Source organism: Fusarium musae, chromosome 3 (genome assembly GCF_019915245.1).
Source record: "Fusarium musae strain F31 chromosome 3, whole genome shotgun sequence".
NCBI lineage: Eukaryota > Fungi > Ascomycota > Sordariomycetes > Hypocreales > Nectriaceae > Fusarium > Fusarium musae.
This window is the reverse complement of record NC_058389.1, coordinates 48296-61778: the sequence shown is the minus strand read 5'-3', so window position 1 is coordinate 61778 and position 13483 is coordinate 48296. Positions and strand designations below refer to the sequence as shown.

At 48.3% G+C, this 13483-nt stretch overlaps 8 protein-coding genes across 8 annotated transcripts; 4 read left to right on the top strand and 4 right to left on the bottom strand.

Moving 5' to 3' along the window:
• Nucleotides 1–321: 321 nt before the first annotated feature.
• J7337_003472 (uncharacterized protein) lies at nucleotides 322–1045 on the top strand (the record flags this gene model as incomplete). Its single annotated transcript, XM_044821188.1, has 3 exons — nucleotides 322–384; nucleotides 439–699; nucleotides 758–1045. The coding sequence occupies 3 exons, from the start codon at nucleotides 322–324 to the stop codon at nucleotides 1043–1045; spliced, it is 612 nt and encodes a 203-aa protein (XP_044682521.1).
• Nucleotides 1046–1635: 590 nt separating this feature from the next.
• J7337_003471 (uncharacterized protein) lies at nucleotides 1636–2379 on the top strand (the record flags this gene model as incomplete). The annotated part of the gene is made up of 1 exon (XM_044821187.1): nucleotides 1636–2379. The coding sequence occupies one exon, from the start codon at nucleotides 1636–1638 to the stop codon at nucleotides 2377–2379; it is 744 nt and encodes a 247-aa protein (XP_044682520.1).
• A 185-nt stretch (nucleotides 2380–2564) lies between these two features.
• On the bottom strand, nucleotides 2565–3412 carry J7337_003470 (uncharacterized protein; the record flags this gene model as incomplete). Its single annotated transcript, XM_044821186.1, has 4 exons — nucleotides 2565–2897; nucleotides 2948–3175; nucleotides 3252–3303; nucleotides 3351–3412. 4 exons carry the CDS (start codon nucleotides 3410–3412, stop codon nucleotides 2565–2567), a joined length of 675 nt encoding a protein of 224 aa, XP_044682519.1.
• Nucleotides 3413–3970: 558 nt separating this feature from the next.
• On the top strand, nucleotides 3971–5645 carry J7337_003469 (uncharacterized protein; the record flags this gene model as incomplete). The annotated part of the gene is made up of 3 exons (XM_044821185.1): nucleotides 3971–4043; nucleotides 4093–4682; nucleotides 4737–5645. The coding sequence occupies 3 exons, from the start codon at nucleotides 3971–3973 to the stop codon at nucleotides 5643–5645; spliced, it is 1572 nt and encodes a 523-aa protein (XP_044682518.1).
• A 74-nt stretch (nucleotides 5646–5719) lies between these two features.
• On the bottom strand, nucleotides 5720–7318 carry J7337_003468 (uncharacterized protein; the record flags this gene model as incomplete). Its single annotated transcript, XM_044821184.1, has 1 exon — nucleotides 5720–7318. The coding sequence occupies one exon, from the start codon at nucleotides 7316–7318 to the stop codon at nucleotides 5720–5722; it is 1599 nt and encodes a 532-aa protein (XP_044682517.1).
• Nucleotides 7319–8083: 765 nt separating this feature from the next.
• On the bottom strand, nucleotides 8084–9622 carry J7337_003467 (uncharacterized protein; the record flags this gene model as incomplete). Its single annotated transcript, XM_044821183.1, has 1 exon — nucleotides 8084–9622. The coding sequence occupies one exon, from the start codon at nucleotides 9620–9622 to the stop codon at nucleotides 8084–8086; it is 1539 nt and encodes a 512-aa protein (XP_044682516.1).
• Nucleotides 9623–10047: 425 nt separating this feature from the next.
• On the bottom strand, nucleotides 10048–11109 carry J7337_003466 (uncharacterized protein; the record flags this gene model as incomplete). The annotated part of the gene is made up of 1 exon (XM_044821182.1): nucleotides 10048–11109. The coding sequence occupies one exon, from the start codon at nucleotides 11107–11109 to the stop codon at nucleotides 10048–10050; it is 1062 nt and encodes a 353-aa protein (XP_044682515.1).
• A 299-nt stretch (nucleotides 11110–11408) lies between these two features.
• J7337_003465 (uncharacterized protein) lies at nucleotides 11409–12203 on the top strand (the record flags this gene model as incomplete). Its single annotated transcript, XM_044821181.1, has 4 exons — nucleotides 11409–11469; nucleotides 11526–11546; nucleotides 11598–12061; nucleotides 12111–12203. 4 exons carry the CDS (start codon nucleotides 11409–11411, stop codon nucleotides 12201–12203), a joined length of 639 nt encoding a protein of 212 aa, XP_044682514.1.
• Nucleotides 12204–13483: the final 1280 nt, after the last annotated feature.

Here is a 13483-nt window from a genome sequence, read left to right as displayed (position 1 = left end):
TTAATAATGGCTTGAGGAGATATTTCCAGGATTTATGGTTCGAATTTCAGGTCTAGGTTAGCTGGAAATAACCATGTTTCTCTAGTTATTCCCTAGTAATCTTCCGATAAGAGGGGGAAGCGGGTCGGGGAGCTGGGACCGAGGCGCCGGCTGATGTGCACGGCTAATCAGGGACAATGTTCAGCCTCAGGCATCTTTATTTTTCTCCTTTCCGTCATCAAATCAAACAAGGACAACTTCACACTTCTCATCAACTGCCTCTATCTTACCCAGCCTTACGCCCACTTGCGCCCCGGAGACAAGTCGCGCCACGCCAACAAAATGTCATCTCTAACGAATTCGCCAAATGGCAAATCTACAATTGACGCCAAGGCGCTGCTGGGTGTATGCTTAGAGTACCTTGTATCTTTGAAGATAAAGCTGACATATCCAACATAGGCATACCTCAAACAGTTACAGTCAAAGCCACTGAGGACAAAGATGCTTACTCAAGGGTCATTGTCAGCCTTGACCGAGATTGTAGCGTCGTGGTTTGCCTACGGGCTCCCTGGCCACGGCCCAACAATTACTGCCCGTGTCCCCCAAATGGCGTTTTATGGTGCGTGTATCGCGGCACCATTGACCCACTTTCTCAACACAACTCTGCAACGAAGTCTTCCGGGACGAGTAGTCTTGCAAAATCTCATCACTATGCTCTTGGTATGATAACCTATTGTCGCCAACAGCAACTGTCAGCTACTTATCTGACTTATCACAGTTCTTCCCCATTCAAAATACTGTATATCTTGCATCAATGGCCGTCATTGCTGGCGCGCGTACAACCGAACAAGCTCGAGCTGCAGTTCGCGCCGGTTTGGTACCCATGACAAAAGCTATGTGCGCTATGCACCCTGTCTTGATTACTATTGCAACCTTGTTTGTACCAAAGGAGGCTTGGGCTCCTTTCTTCAGCTTGGTTGGGTTCTGTCTGGGAACTTTCTTCAACACCATGGCGAAGAAGAGGAGAGTTGCCGCGGCCGCCGCTGCTTCCAAGAAGGAATCCTAAGCCTTAAGTACGATATAGATCTAGATTTATGTTACTGAGGACCTTTTCGCTTCTTGCGTTATGCTCGCATTAGAATACAATAGAGCGTCATTTAGCATGCAGCATCCATACCCCTCTTCTCTCTTACCCAGACTTGATGACTATTGCTATGATAGGACTTACCTTTGCGATCGTTCCGAGAGGTCTCGAGGCATCAAATTTAGATCTTAGGGACATGACGCTTATTGCATTGTGTAGTGCAGGCAGTCTTCCCCATTTCATCTTCTTTCAAGTGTAGTCATGATTCCTGGTGTGATTCGCAACAGGACAAGCTGCTTGGTCGACGTGAAAATGGCATATCAGAGGGAATGAAGGACGAACATATCCCCAGCGAATTACAGGTCATAGCTTGAGCGGTTAGGGGAAACTTTAACAGGCCAGAGTCAGTTTTGTTTGGTCTGCAGGGATCCACCACGACTACAACAGCACAAAGTTAGATAGCAAGCCACCAATAAAGAACCATTTGCATTCCTTTCACGACCTCACCGACTTCTCATGTCTATATCTCATCTGACCGATTAGAAAAGTCTGACGAGAGAGAAGCAGCAGACATGAACTATTCCGAATATTTCGCTGACCCTCATCGCCAGTGTGCAATCGTCGCCCATCGTGGCTTATGGAATGAAGCTCCCGAGAACAGCTTGCTTTCTGTCCGACGAGCCATTGAAGCTGGCTACGATATTGTTGAGATAGACGTACGCCGTACTGCTGATGGAGAATTCGTACTGCTTCACGATATAACCCTGGATCGAATGACTGGAGTCGACAGGAAGCCGGAAGAGTTGACTCTGGGAGAACTGATATCGCTTCCACTCAGGAACCGTGATGGAGGCCCAAACAATCCATTTACGGAGGAGAAGCTGCCCAGCTTACGCGACGTCTTTGGCCTCACACGCGATAAGATTTACATCCACCTCGACATAAAGCATCTACACGTCATCCCGGAAGTGCTGGCATATGCACGGAAGATGGGCGTCGACAAGCAAGTGGATTTCTGGGCCGATTTGAAGACGGAAGATGATCTAGCTTGGATCAAAGCAAATATCACCATACACGGCGTTCCATTCATCGCACGCACCCATCTCGAGCATGATGACTGGCAACAACAAGTAAAGCTTGCTCTCGAGCTGAAGCCTTTAATTTGCGAAGCCTCGTTTCGGGACATCTCACAGGTCGATGCAATACAGCAGCACTTCCATGAGGCAGGAATCAATCTCTGGGTCAACACTTTCGATAGTGTCGCCTCTTCAGGCTTCACTGACAGCGCTGCATTGGACAATCCTGAGGCGGTCTGAGGCAGGCTGCTCCGGGCTGGTTTCTCCGCGATCCAGACTGATGAGATGGCGGCACTGCGATCATTCCTGGGAACCCTGAAATGAGGAACAGAAGTCAGATAAATACAAGATTTGGATATGCTGTATCGAAAGGCTATTTCCCATATAGTTTTACCATGCAGTTTTGTCATTTTTGCATCTGAGGTCTATCTCCCGCTGGATGGCTCAGCATGGGGTTCCCTTATCATCGTGAATAACTTGATCGCATCGCCATCATCATCACAAATCATTTCCTTTTGGAACTTGAACCCTAGACGCCCGTAAATGGCGACGTTGGGGACGTCGCGGCTTGACTCCAAGTAGCATCTCATGTCTTTGGCGTCAGCCTCGTCAGTGACGGCTTTCATCAATTTGGCACCGACTCCTTTGCCTTGAGCCTCAGGGACAACAACCATGATATTTAAAAAGTAGTAACCACGAGGGTCCTTCCACAGGGCTGATTGGGCACTGGCTTGGGCATCCTTCCAGATGTAATAACGCTAACCTTGATCAGCCCTCATTGTACTTGGCAGGATCTCGGATAACATACCTTGACATTCAATCCTCCTCGACCATACCACAGATTCATGCGTACTTGTCCAAAGTAAAGTTTCCAGCTCTCGAACCAGTCATTCCATGTTGGCGGCTGATCTGCTGGTTGGGGACGTAGCCACATCGCTACGCCGAGCACTTTATCACTGTTTTCTTCTTTGGCAACGTGAAAGATTCCATTGCGCATTCCCCACCTCATTCGAATGGCGAGAGATTCAAAGTTCCGCTGGCGGTCAAACTTGCATAAGCGTCAGCATTAGGAACATCTGCAAAAGATTTTATCACGGATGTTCTTCACTCACTTTCGCTTGGTCATAAACCCACACGTTATAAGGATCTCCAACAAAGGCTTGCCTGTTCAGTCAGCAACTGAAGAACTAACCGCTGTATGTCCCACTTACTGTACTGCCTCCACTGCCCCGGGAATGTCTGCCTCTGTGAGGTCGGTGATATAAATTCCCATTTTTAGAATTGGTTACTAATAGACTGGAAGGGTATTGGTAGATTCGTGAGATATAGTAATATCTTTGTTACTCGGATCGAAAGGTCTAACAGTCGGAGAAATATGCTTTTGTATAAAGAAGGATTGAGAAGAGGAATAGTTGGTTCACCGGCTTCGAATGAAGGTTCGCTGGATTCAATTCACATGAAGCTAACAATGAGATTGAGGCAGGGATAACTTATTACCCCTCACGGTGCTTCTTCAGATGGAAACTATTTTGTGGCTTATCTCGGATTGAGCTTAGTTGGAAATTCATGGCTTGTCGAAAGTGGAGAGATGCTTGACCCCGCCAATCGCGTTCCGTTGTCGTTATCTCTCTCGCACACACTTTCCAAACACAGTAAGTCGCAGCGTCGGCACAAGCTTGACTCGGACTTGGACAAGGAGGCAGAGGTACCTTGGTACCTTGTCCTCGACTGGTGTAGTCACTTCCATGTTCTAGCTCGGACTTCCTCCAGTGTGATATAGATAGAGAGATTGCTCACTTTCCACTTAGTTAGGTTAAGAAAAGCAGCAGAGATGGCAACTGATAAGAAACAGAATGAAAGCCAAATCAAGCTTGGTTCGGACGACGAGCTGAACCTGTATCTCAGTATGTCCGTGAACCGGGAACACGAGCTTACTCGCTGACGAGAATTCAGGCCCAGCCACAGCCCGATTTCTCAAGAATGTATCAAAGGCAATCCTTCGAGATCCGGGACTACCAAGACCAAATCCAACTGTCTCAGCTTGGCAGGTTCCTCCTCACCCGTCTCTGGCCTCGATACAGTCGAGAGACCTTCCAAAGTTTACTGATTTTGCGGTAATTGGCTCCGGCATTACTGGTTGCAGTGTCACAAAGACACTCCTGGAACACCCATCTACAGTCAACTCACGTGTAACGGTGCTTGAGGCCCGCACTCTTGTGAGTGGAGCAACAGGACGCAATGGGGGGCATCTTGTCACAGCATCTGGGCATACGTTCGGTCCTCTAGCTGAACAATATGGAATTGAAGCAGCAAAGGAGATCACTCGCTTTAGCATCATGAATATTGATCATTTGATGAAACTGGTCAGAGAGTTCGATCCTTCTTTGCAAGAAGAGTGCCAGATACGAGATGTCCTAAAAGTCATGGCAGTTGGAGACGACGAGACATGGGCTTCTGCGAAGAGCTCCGTTCTGAGTTTCCAGGACAAAGTGCCAGAGTACAGCGCTTATCACAGTATAATTGAAAGAGACCAGGTTCCAGAGGTATGCTCCAAGTTCATGCTGCAATGAAGTCATAGAGAGTCTGACATGTCACAGAGATGGAATATCAAGAATGCATCTGGGGCTGTTGAACATGAAGCTGGTGCAATTTGGCCTTACCGACTGCTGACTGGTATTTATCAACGCCTGTTAGACAACTACTCTGGTCGACTGAGTATTGAGACCAACACGCCAGTCACTCGCGTTGAGTTCTCTAAGGGACTATATCCATACACCATCACTACCCCAAGGGGGAGCATCCGAGCGAAAAAGGTCATCCATTGTACGAATGGGCATGCGGCGCACCTATTACCCAACTTGACTGGAGGCCTGTATCCATTCCGAGGAACAATGTCAGTTCAAAAGCCGGGACCATTATTTCCAAAATACAAAGGAACTCGATCTTGGAGCTTATCTCATAAGTCAACCCTCGACGTAGAAACTGGCTTCTTCGATACCGGTCTCTATTATTTGCAACAAAATGCTCTGACGGGGAGTATTTGGATAGGGAACGAGACGGCTTATATGAAGGATGTTCTGACTGCAGACGATACCTATGTTCCTGAAGAAGCAAGGCAGGCACTTTCTACTGTCCTACCAAAATTGTTTCTGAATGGCTGGGGATCAGAAGCCGTTTCGGAGATCGAGTCCATTTGGTCGGGCATTCAAGGCCACACAGCAGATGGACTTCCTATAGTTGGCAGGATACCGAAGTCTCTGACGGGAACTATTGGTGACGATGGACAGTGGATAGCCGCAGGATTTAACGGGTACGGGATGGACAAATGCTGGCTGACAGGTGAGGCGTTGGTTAAGATGATGCTTGGTGAGGATGTCAGCGGCTGGTTTCCTCGGGCATTCCTCGTCACAGAAGAACGTCTCCAGACTAAGCTGACAGCCGATCAAACGTTGCTCAAGTTTGCAAAAATTGCTCTTCCTGGCGGTGCCAGGGATGGTAAGTTGTAAGATATCAGACAGCGACATAGAATAGTCAATAGCATCATGGAATCCTTCGCAACAACCTTCAACTACTAAGTACACTACCCCATCATCGTGCCCAATTTTTTCTCGTAAGCAATATCCAACCAGTAAGCATCCTCCTGTCCATCATCAATTGCCGACCAGACTTGATTGATGAGCTCCAGAATAACCTGGCTCTTTCGCAAGGGCAGAATGTGTGTATACGCCGACAACCGGGATCTCACAAACTTCCGAGCACGGGCCACTTCGATAGATATACCATCAATGCTTAAGACTCCCGGGTCTGTGATGGTGACTTCAGAGCCACAAAAACTCCGAGAAGTCTGCCTGAGTTCACCGGATATAGCAACCATAACGAACGGCTGAGCACTGCGAGTTCTTGACTCAAATGGAATCTCTTCCAAGATACCAAGGATATGCAAAGCAAACTGTGTAAGCCACAGCTGTCTTTCTTGCTTTGTTGGCACTTGGTGTGCTGGTGAGGGGCGCAGAATGTGATTCTTGCTCCACGGTGAGTATCTTTCGTTCAGAAGATCGGGAAAAACCCGATACAGCTGCAACAGCCCTGTACATCGATATGCTTCATCCATAAGCTCCAGATGCTTCAGTGGTGTCTTCGGATCGCCAGGGTTCTTGGTGTGGACAGCGCTTGGCACTTGATGTGCTAGAAATGTGCGTTCCAGCCGTCTGCCCTCACGTAATGCAGTTCTGAACACGTCGAGATCGCTTTCCGTCATGAACTTCATCGTGGACATATGTTTCCGATATTGAAAGATGAGTATCCCCGTATCGGTCAGTGCACGCACCATATCTTGTGAAATGCCAGAGTAGGGATGTGGTTCGATTGGTTTCATCAAGTTTGCTGGTCCGATCCGTTCCTCTCGATGGTACCCCCCCAGCTCGTTCTTGTCAGTAAGGTAGACCAGAAGCATAGCCCAATAGTCCATGGTGTCTCTAAAAAAGGACATCTCTGAGCAGTCACTATTGTCGGTGGCAATTTCATCCAGTATATTTTGGCTTGCTCGAAAGGTCTCGGTTGCAAGGTTGTGAGGGCTTAGCCAGCTCGATGTATGGCCAAGAAGCATGGATGCAAGCAGCATTACCTGCCTCTCTACCTCCCGAGGTCCATTCTTCACAAGTTGAAGTGCTTGTGAACGTTCCTCACGAGCGACCGGTAGCAGGTGCGGGAAGTCTTTTGACAAGCATGCTGCAGCCATGCTCTGTATGGTATGATAGAGGACGCCGGAAGACTGCCACATCTTCTCAATGATATTGCGCATAACATTTTGTTCACTATCCCAAGAACAGTAGAGAGTAATAACTTCTCGGAAAAAGTATTCAGATAGAGTGGTTGGGGTGTTGGACATGTGTCGGTGCGGGTCAGGGCATGAATATCGAGACTGGACGAGAGATTGCTCTTCCTGCGATGGGTTCTGAGACTGCAACATTGGGTGGCTCGTGGAATCACCAAACAGCTGTCCAATCACTCCCATTGGTTCCTCGATGCTGAATGTTGACCCTGAGTCTTCAGGGAGAGTCCAAACTGTCAAGTTCCCGCCAGGCGAGTCGAGTATGTTGTTGTCGTCGATCCGCGACGAGGATTCGGCTCCCAGGAGGTCTTGCGACAGATTTTCAACGCTGAACATCTCTGCTGGCATTAGAAAGTCTAGTTGAGATGAGGGATCGAGCCATCCGTTCATCTGATGAAAACCCTCGGCTACCGAGTTGGAAGAAAGATTGATCCGACTCCTTGCCTTCCTTTGTCGCAAAGAGCTCTCACCGGTGCTCGGCCTTGTCTGGTGCTTTTGTGACCAACGCACGTTGAGTGCATATCCTGGACACTCATAGTTTTGATCCTCACAGCGCATGCAAGCAGGCTTCCGCTCATCGCATTTAACCTCTCAAGATATGAGTTGATGAGTGCGCATGTCTTTGGGTGTGCTCACCTTTCTTGCCTTGCACCTGATACACCCATTGCGAGACTTTGAGTGTGGGGTTTTGTTCGATTGCTGCATTATCAATCGGCGTGGGGACCGAGGTGGCTCAGTCAATATCTTGTAGGATTGAAGGGAGACAAGAATGTGACAAGGGGAAGATGTTACAAGATGAAGAGGGTGGATTCCCCCGCTTTTACGATAAGTTAGTTAGTTAGTGCCTATGCTAGCCAGCTCCAGAACTCGGATCATCTGACTTAGCGCCTTGAGAGATGTGAGATAAACACAGAGCTGACTTTTGTATTTGACATTGCAGAAGTTCAATCAGTTATATGGCCATTGATCAATTAACGAATTACTGGTGCACGTTGTTTTCAAGGGATTGTCCGACGTTCGGACCGCAGTTTTGAGGACGAAACTTTTCCAAATATGCTTGCACGTATACGCCAAAACATGAATTAAATACCTATTATCTACTCCAGATACTCCTCAGGCATCCAAAATCTCCTTGACTTCATAATTGCTCTTCGCATGGAAGAACCAGAAGAACAAAGACAAGAGAGCAATTCCAACCAAGACGGGAGAAGCATAATTCATCTGCACAGCCGTGACAGGCGTATAGTAAGGGAAGCAATAAAAAATAAGAGCCACCATTGTCCATGACAGCATGACAATATTGGCAATCAGTCCAAGCTTGGGGTACCAAAACGGACCATGTTGAAAGTTGCTGCGTCCTTGCAAAAGAACCAAGACGACAGGGACGCTGTAGCTAATGTATTGGAGCAACAGACCCGTCGAGATCAAAGAGTTGAAGGCGAGATCTGAACCAAGGTAAAGGCAGCCGAATAGGGCAGTCCCAGAAGCAGACCAGATCAGCGACCAGATGGGAGTATGAAAAGGAGCAGGCGCAAGCTTGCTGAGATGGCGATGCAATGGAAAGCCGCCTTCGCGACTGATGGTCCAAGCAAGGCGGGACTGCCATGTCTGGATCGACCAAACTGCGCCAGCCGTTGTGATGAGAACAGGAATCCACAAGCCCACAGCAGCCGCCTTACTCTTGGTAATCATGTAAAATAGAGACAGAGCTGAGTTATCCGCAGCTCCATCTATGGTTGGTACGTTGATAAGAACCGAAGTTACAACCAAGAGTCCAGACCCAAATCCGACAATGATAGTCCACATCAGAGCTTTGGGAATATCGGTGCTGGGCGATGGCATTTCTTCAGCCAAGTGGGTGGCGACGTCGAGGCATGAGAAACTCCAATTGGCACCATTCATTCCGATAATAAATGCAATGCCTTTTGGCCATCCTGATATATTAACCGAGCTTGTGAAGTAGTCCTTTGCTGAAGCATGGCTGTCAGACATGGCAAACAGCGTGATGAAAATAACACCGATCGTCATACAGCTGAAGAGGAGCATGATCTTCGAGATTCGTGGGAGGGCATGCTCGAAACTGGCGCAAATGACGGTCAAGATGTTCAACAGTTGAAACCCAACAAATCCCATCCAACGCTTGTACACAAAGTTGGGATTGAGCAAGGAGATGATGGCGCAGAAGCCGGTAGGTACTGATAGACATGCCGATGCGCCTGTAGCAACCGCGGCAAGCCAGCTGACAACAGCGATGGTGTATGACAGAAAGCGACGATATCGGGGCGGGGATAAACGATTGACCCAGATATACTGTCCACCGGGATGAGGCATGGCCGATGCGAGTTCTGCCAGTGTCGTAGCTGTTGCAAGACCAACACCCGCCATGACAAGGAATCCCCAGAAGAAGAGAGGTGTACCACCCATTGGAAGAGTGCTTCCAAGGACAAGAAGGAGACCGACGGCAGTGTTGGTTGTGCCATATCCGATGCCGAGGGCAGATAATGTTGTGAACGGCTTCAAGGTCTGAACAGTAACACCGCCAGGAGCAATTGATCCGCATTCGACGGCATCTCTGTCTGTCTTGGCAGGCATTTCCGAGACCTCCTTGGTATCTTGTGACTTAAGACTCGGTTGATCTGTTTCGCGGTGCATGATGAATAGAACAATGGCAGTGCAGGAGAGCGAATACGAATCTGTCTCGAGAGTCAAATGGATCCGTGGGCAATGCCATACGTTAAATAATTTGACCCGCGCCGTGCAAGATAACGGTTCGGTAGGGGCATTTGGTGACTTATACCAACTTGTTCCCCGCGTTTGGCATGATAGGCGAAGCCGATATCTCAATGCGAGTGTGGAGGCGTTGTCATGTGGTACAGGATAAGCTTAAACCAGATAAGGAATCGCGTTTTGAGGTGAAGCACTAGACCAACTGAGGAAGGATTATGCGAGGACGAATCATTTTCGTCCTTCGCTTGTGTTTACACCTATCGCCAGTGTCGATACAGTTTCCGACATATCATGCTTTCCGAAGCTGACTCCCCAGCCGGTCTAAACGAAGACGTTGATGCCATCGACTATCACCACTGCAGCTTTTCATTACTCCCGCCGCCGCAACCACCTTCCTTCTCCATATCGGATCTGCCCCAGTCGTAAATGCCACCGCGATCGAGAAAAGAACCCTTGTCCCAGACAACCTGACTCATTGCTTTCTCAACGCCGACCTTCAAGATTGACTCGCTCTTTGTCATCATGCCCTCTCCCTTGTCCAAAAAGCACATGTACTCATCCAGAAGTAAGTAGCTGCTTGCCATGGCATTTGTATCTTCTGGAACATAGCACGGAAGATGCTTATGCCGGTCGCAGAATGTCTTCCATTGTTCGTCTGTCACGAGGAACGTTGTCGCATCTCGCAATCGGGTCGCGTTCTCGTTCTCACCAGCAACGATCAGACACTGGAACACTTTCCATCGAAACGGGGCAAGTCTCTCAATCTCAGCTGACATGTTTTCGTTCCAATTGTGGATATTGACAACAGTGTTCAACTTGAACTTGATGCCATAGTCCCTGCACCATTCCGCAATGCGGAAGAGCCGGATCACATTCCCTCCGTCATCGCCGCGTCCAATCTTCTTGTTCGTCTCGGGGTTGAACGAATCGCATGAGACTGCAAGAATATCCAGCCATTGACAATTCTCACGCATCCATTTCTCTGTAATCTTGCTGCCGTTGCTCACGATGCTGATGCTTTCGAGGCCCAGCTCCTCCTTGCCAAAATTGAGCAGTTCAGTCAAGAGACGAGGGTAGAGGAATGGTTCGCCACCAGCAATATTGAGCTTTCGCATGCCAGCTTCTCTCAAAAGTTTCAAGCCGCGCTTCGCTTCATCAATCGGAAGGACGTAGGAAGAGGTATCGGTATGGAAGCAGAAACCGCAGGTGTAATTACATTTTCGAGAAGGGAAGTAGTTGACCGACACAGGAACGTTGGATTCTTTGGTGAAGTCTTTGGACAAATGTGTAGCAACCGCTGTCTTGGACTGCTTTCGGGTTACGATGATCCGACCAATGCCCAAGCCACAGATAACAAGAATGGCAAAGCGATACAAGAGCTGCAGATCCCAGACAAAGAAGAGAAGCGCCATTGTTCAGTAATTTATGAGAAATCAAAAGCTATCATAAGCCAAACCAGCCCGTTCCCAGTATCTGGCTTACAAGAATATGACTTCCGACCGGTGAATGAGTGCTGGTTTCGAACTTCATAGAATGGAGCGGGGACAGTTCACATCCCCGCACGTGACGCCATCATTATCTTTGGTGAATTGGTAATGATTCACTGTCAATTGGGTCGCGTTTGTGTTTGTGTTACACGAGGTTGTGTTACGATAAGATTAATGCCTCGGCAACAGCTCAGCACCACCACCATCATCAAACTAACAGGACCATGAAGCTCCAGGCCGCATCGGGCGGTAAGAGCCGCAGCTTTGCCATCGTCTTCATCATTGGTACAGTCGTTTCCCCCCTCCACTTCTCTAATCTGCCGTTTCTGACCATGCTCTAGGGGCTCCGGGTGCGGGGAAAGGTACGCTGTCAGCTTATCTCGCGCAAAAATACAATCTCGTGCACTACTCAGTCGGTGATGGTCTGCGTGCATGGATGCGCGTGAATCGCTCCACCGAGCTTGCCGCCAAGATTCAGAGCAAGCTTGACAATCAAGGCTTTCTGACCTCTGAGGATCTCAACCCATTCCTTTATAGCGAAATTCTCGATGCCATTAATCGCAATGAACCGGAGGTGAAGGGTATCTTGGTCGACGGATATCCACGATGCATTGAACAATTGGACTCCTTTGGGACATGGCCTTACCAGGACACAGTGCCTCTCGCTGCAGGTGATGACGGGAAGCTCAGTCTCCAAATCAAGCCGGATCTCGTACTCTCATTTCAGATCACAAAACAAAACGCCAAAGCCAGATATCTGAACCGGGGCAGAGACACCAACGACAGCGCAGACAAGTTTGAGAAGCGCTTTACTGAATATGAGCTGGAGACTCTTCCTGTCGAGCAAGAGTATCGAGAGCGTGGTATCTTGGTATCTGTGAGTATTGGGTTTCTCTCGACTGAGGGACATATGCTGATATTTGTAGATTGATGTCAATGGAACCAAAAAGCAGAATATCGAGGCTCTGACTAGTTCACTTCAGCAGAATGGGTTTTGGAAAAAGGTTATTAGCACATAACAATAAGAGTCTTGTTAGTCTCTTTGCCTATATTAAATTGAGAGACTTATCCTTGCTGATGGGGTATTGACTTGATATCTCGTTGAGCTATATTGAGCTATATTGAGCTCTAACTCTCAATGAATCGACGTTGACTACCATCCATGCCTAAATCTCAGCTCCTTTACCTGTAACTCCTTCCTCCCAATTACCATCCACCCATCACCATCCCTCATTTGTCGGCCTCGTCCCATTGCGTAGCGTTTATAGTAGTCTGTATGGCTACAATCTCGCAGCTTACACGTTCCACCAGCCCAGTCCGCCGGAGGCATTTTCTCATCATACATAAACACGGTCATCTGTTGGAGCTCCGGGAACATGTGCTTGACTAGCATCCTGATCGTGTCACCAGCTCCCTCATGATACGTCCAGCTGGAACTGACAGCAAAATTCTGCAAACCGATTCCATCTGGATCACTAGCTCGCAAGCCAGTCAGAAGTTGTGAGACTCTGCTGTAGTCTAGGTCACCCAGTATAGCGACGGTGTCGATAGCAGGGTTGATGTATAAGACGCGATGAGGGTCGTTTATGTCATCGCCAGCATGCTCATATGGAGCAACCGTTGCAAGGGGGATTTTGACACGATAAAGGTCTATTGCGGCAGACCTCGCCTCAAGATTTACTGCCAGTGCAGCGGGATTGTAGCATCGACTTTGCCATTTTGGTATGCCTCCGTGTTGGAAATTATCGGCATAGTGTGATCTGCGGGCATGCAGTTCAACGCAGCGGGGGAGGAAAGAGTAGCGCCAGATTCTTAGCCGCAATTCTACTGGTAAATCGGGAAAACTGTAAAAAGATAAAGGATGTGTAATTACTCGCGGCGCTGTCTCCGCCGTTGATTGCATTTTGCTGCTCGTCATTGTCAGCGTCTTCAAGAAATGGGCTGAACTGAAGAAAGGGAATAAATAAATAAATAACGCACGTTGAGGAAAAGTGGGGAAGCTATTTATGTATGCAGTTAGCGTTGGGTCATCTTTCAGATTCTATCATAATACATGCCAGTATAGCTCTTCTCAGCTATTGAGCGCTTACGGCACCTAGATTGATTTAGGCATGCTATTGTGGCTAGTCATCAAGGCCAACAGATTAACAAACCCTGTGATCGTCAACCAGAGTGCTAAAACAGGCCGTGGAATGTAACCCCAAACGCGTGCGAAGAGTATCCAAGTAGATGTCTTTCCAATTTCCACAGTAGCGTCGGTACCGCGGTTGCAAAATTAATAGTCTTAGCTGGTGAGGAG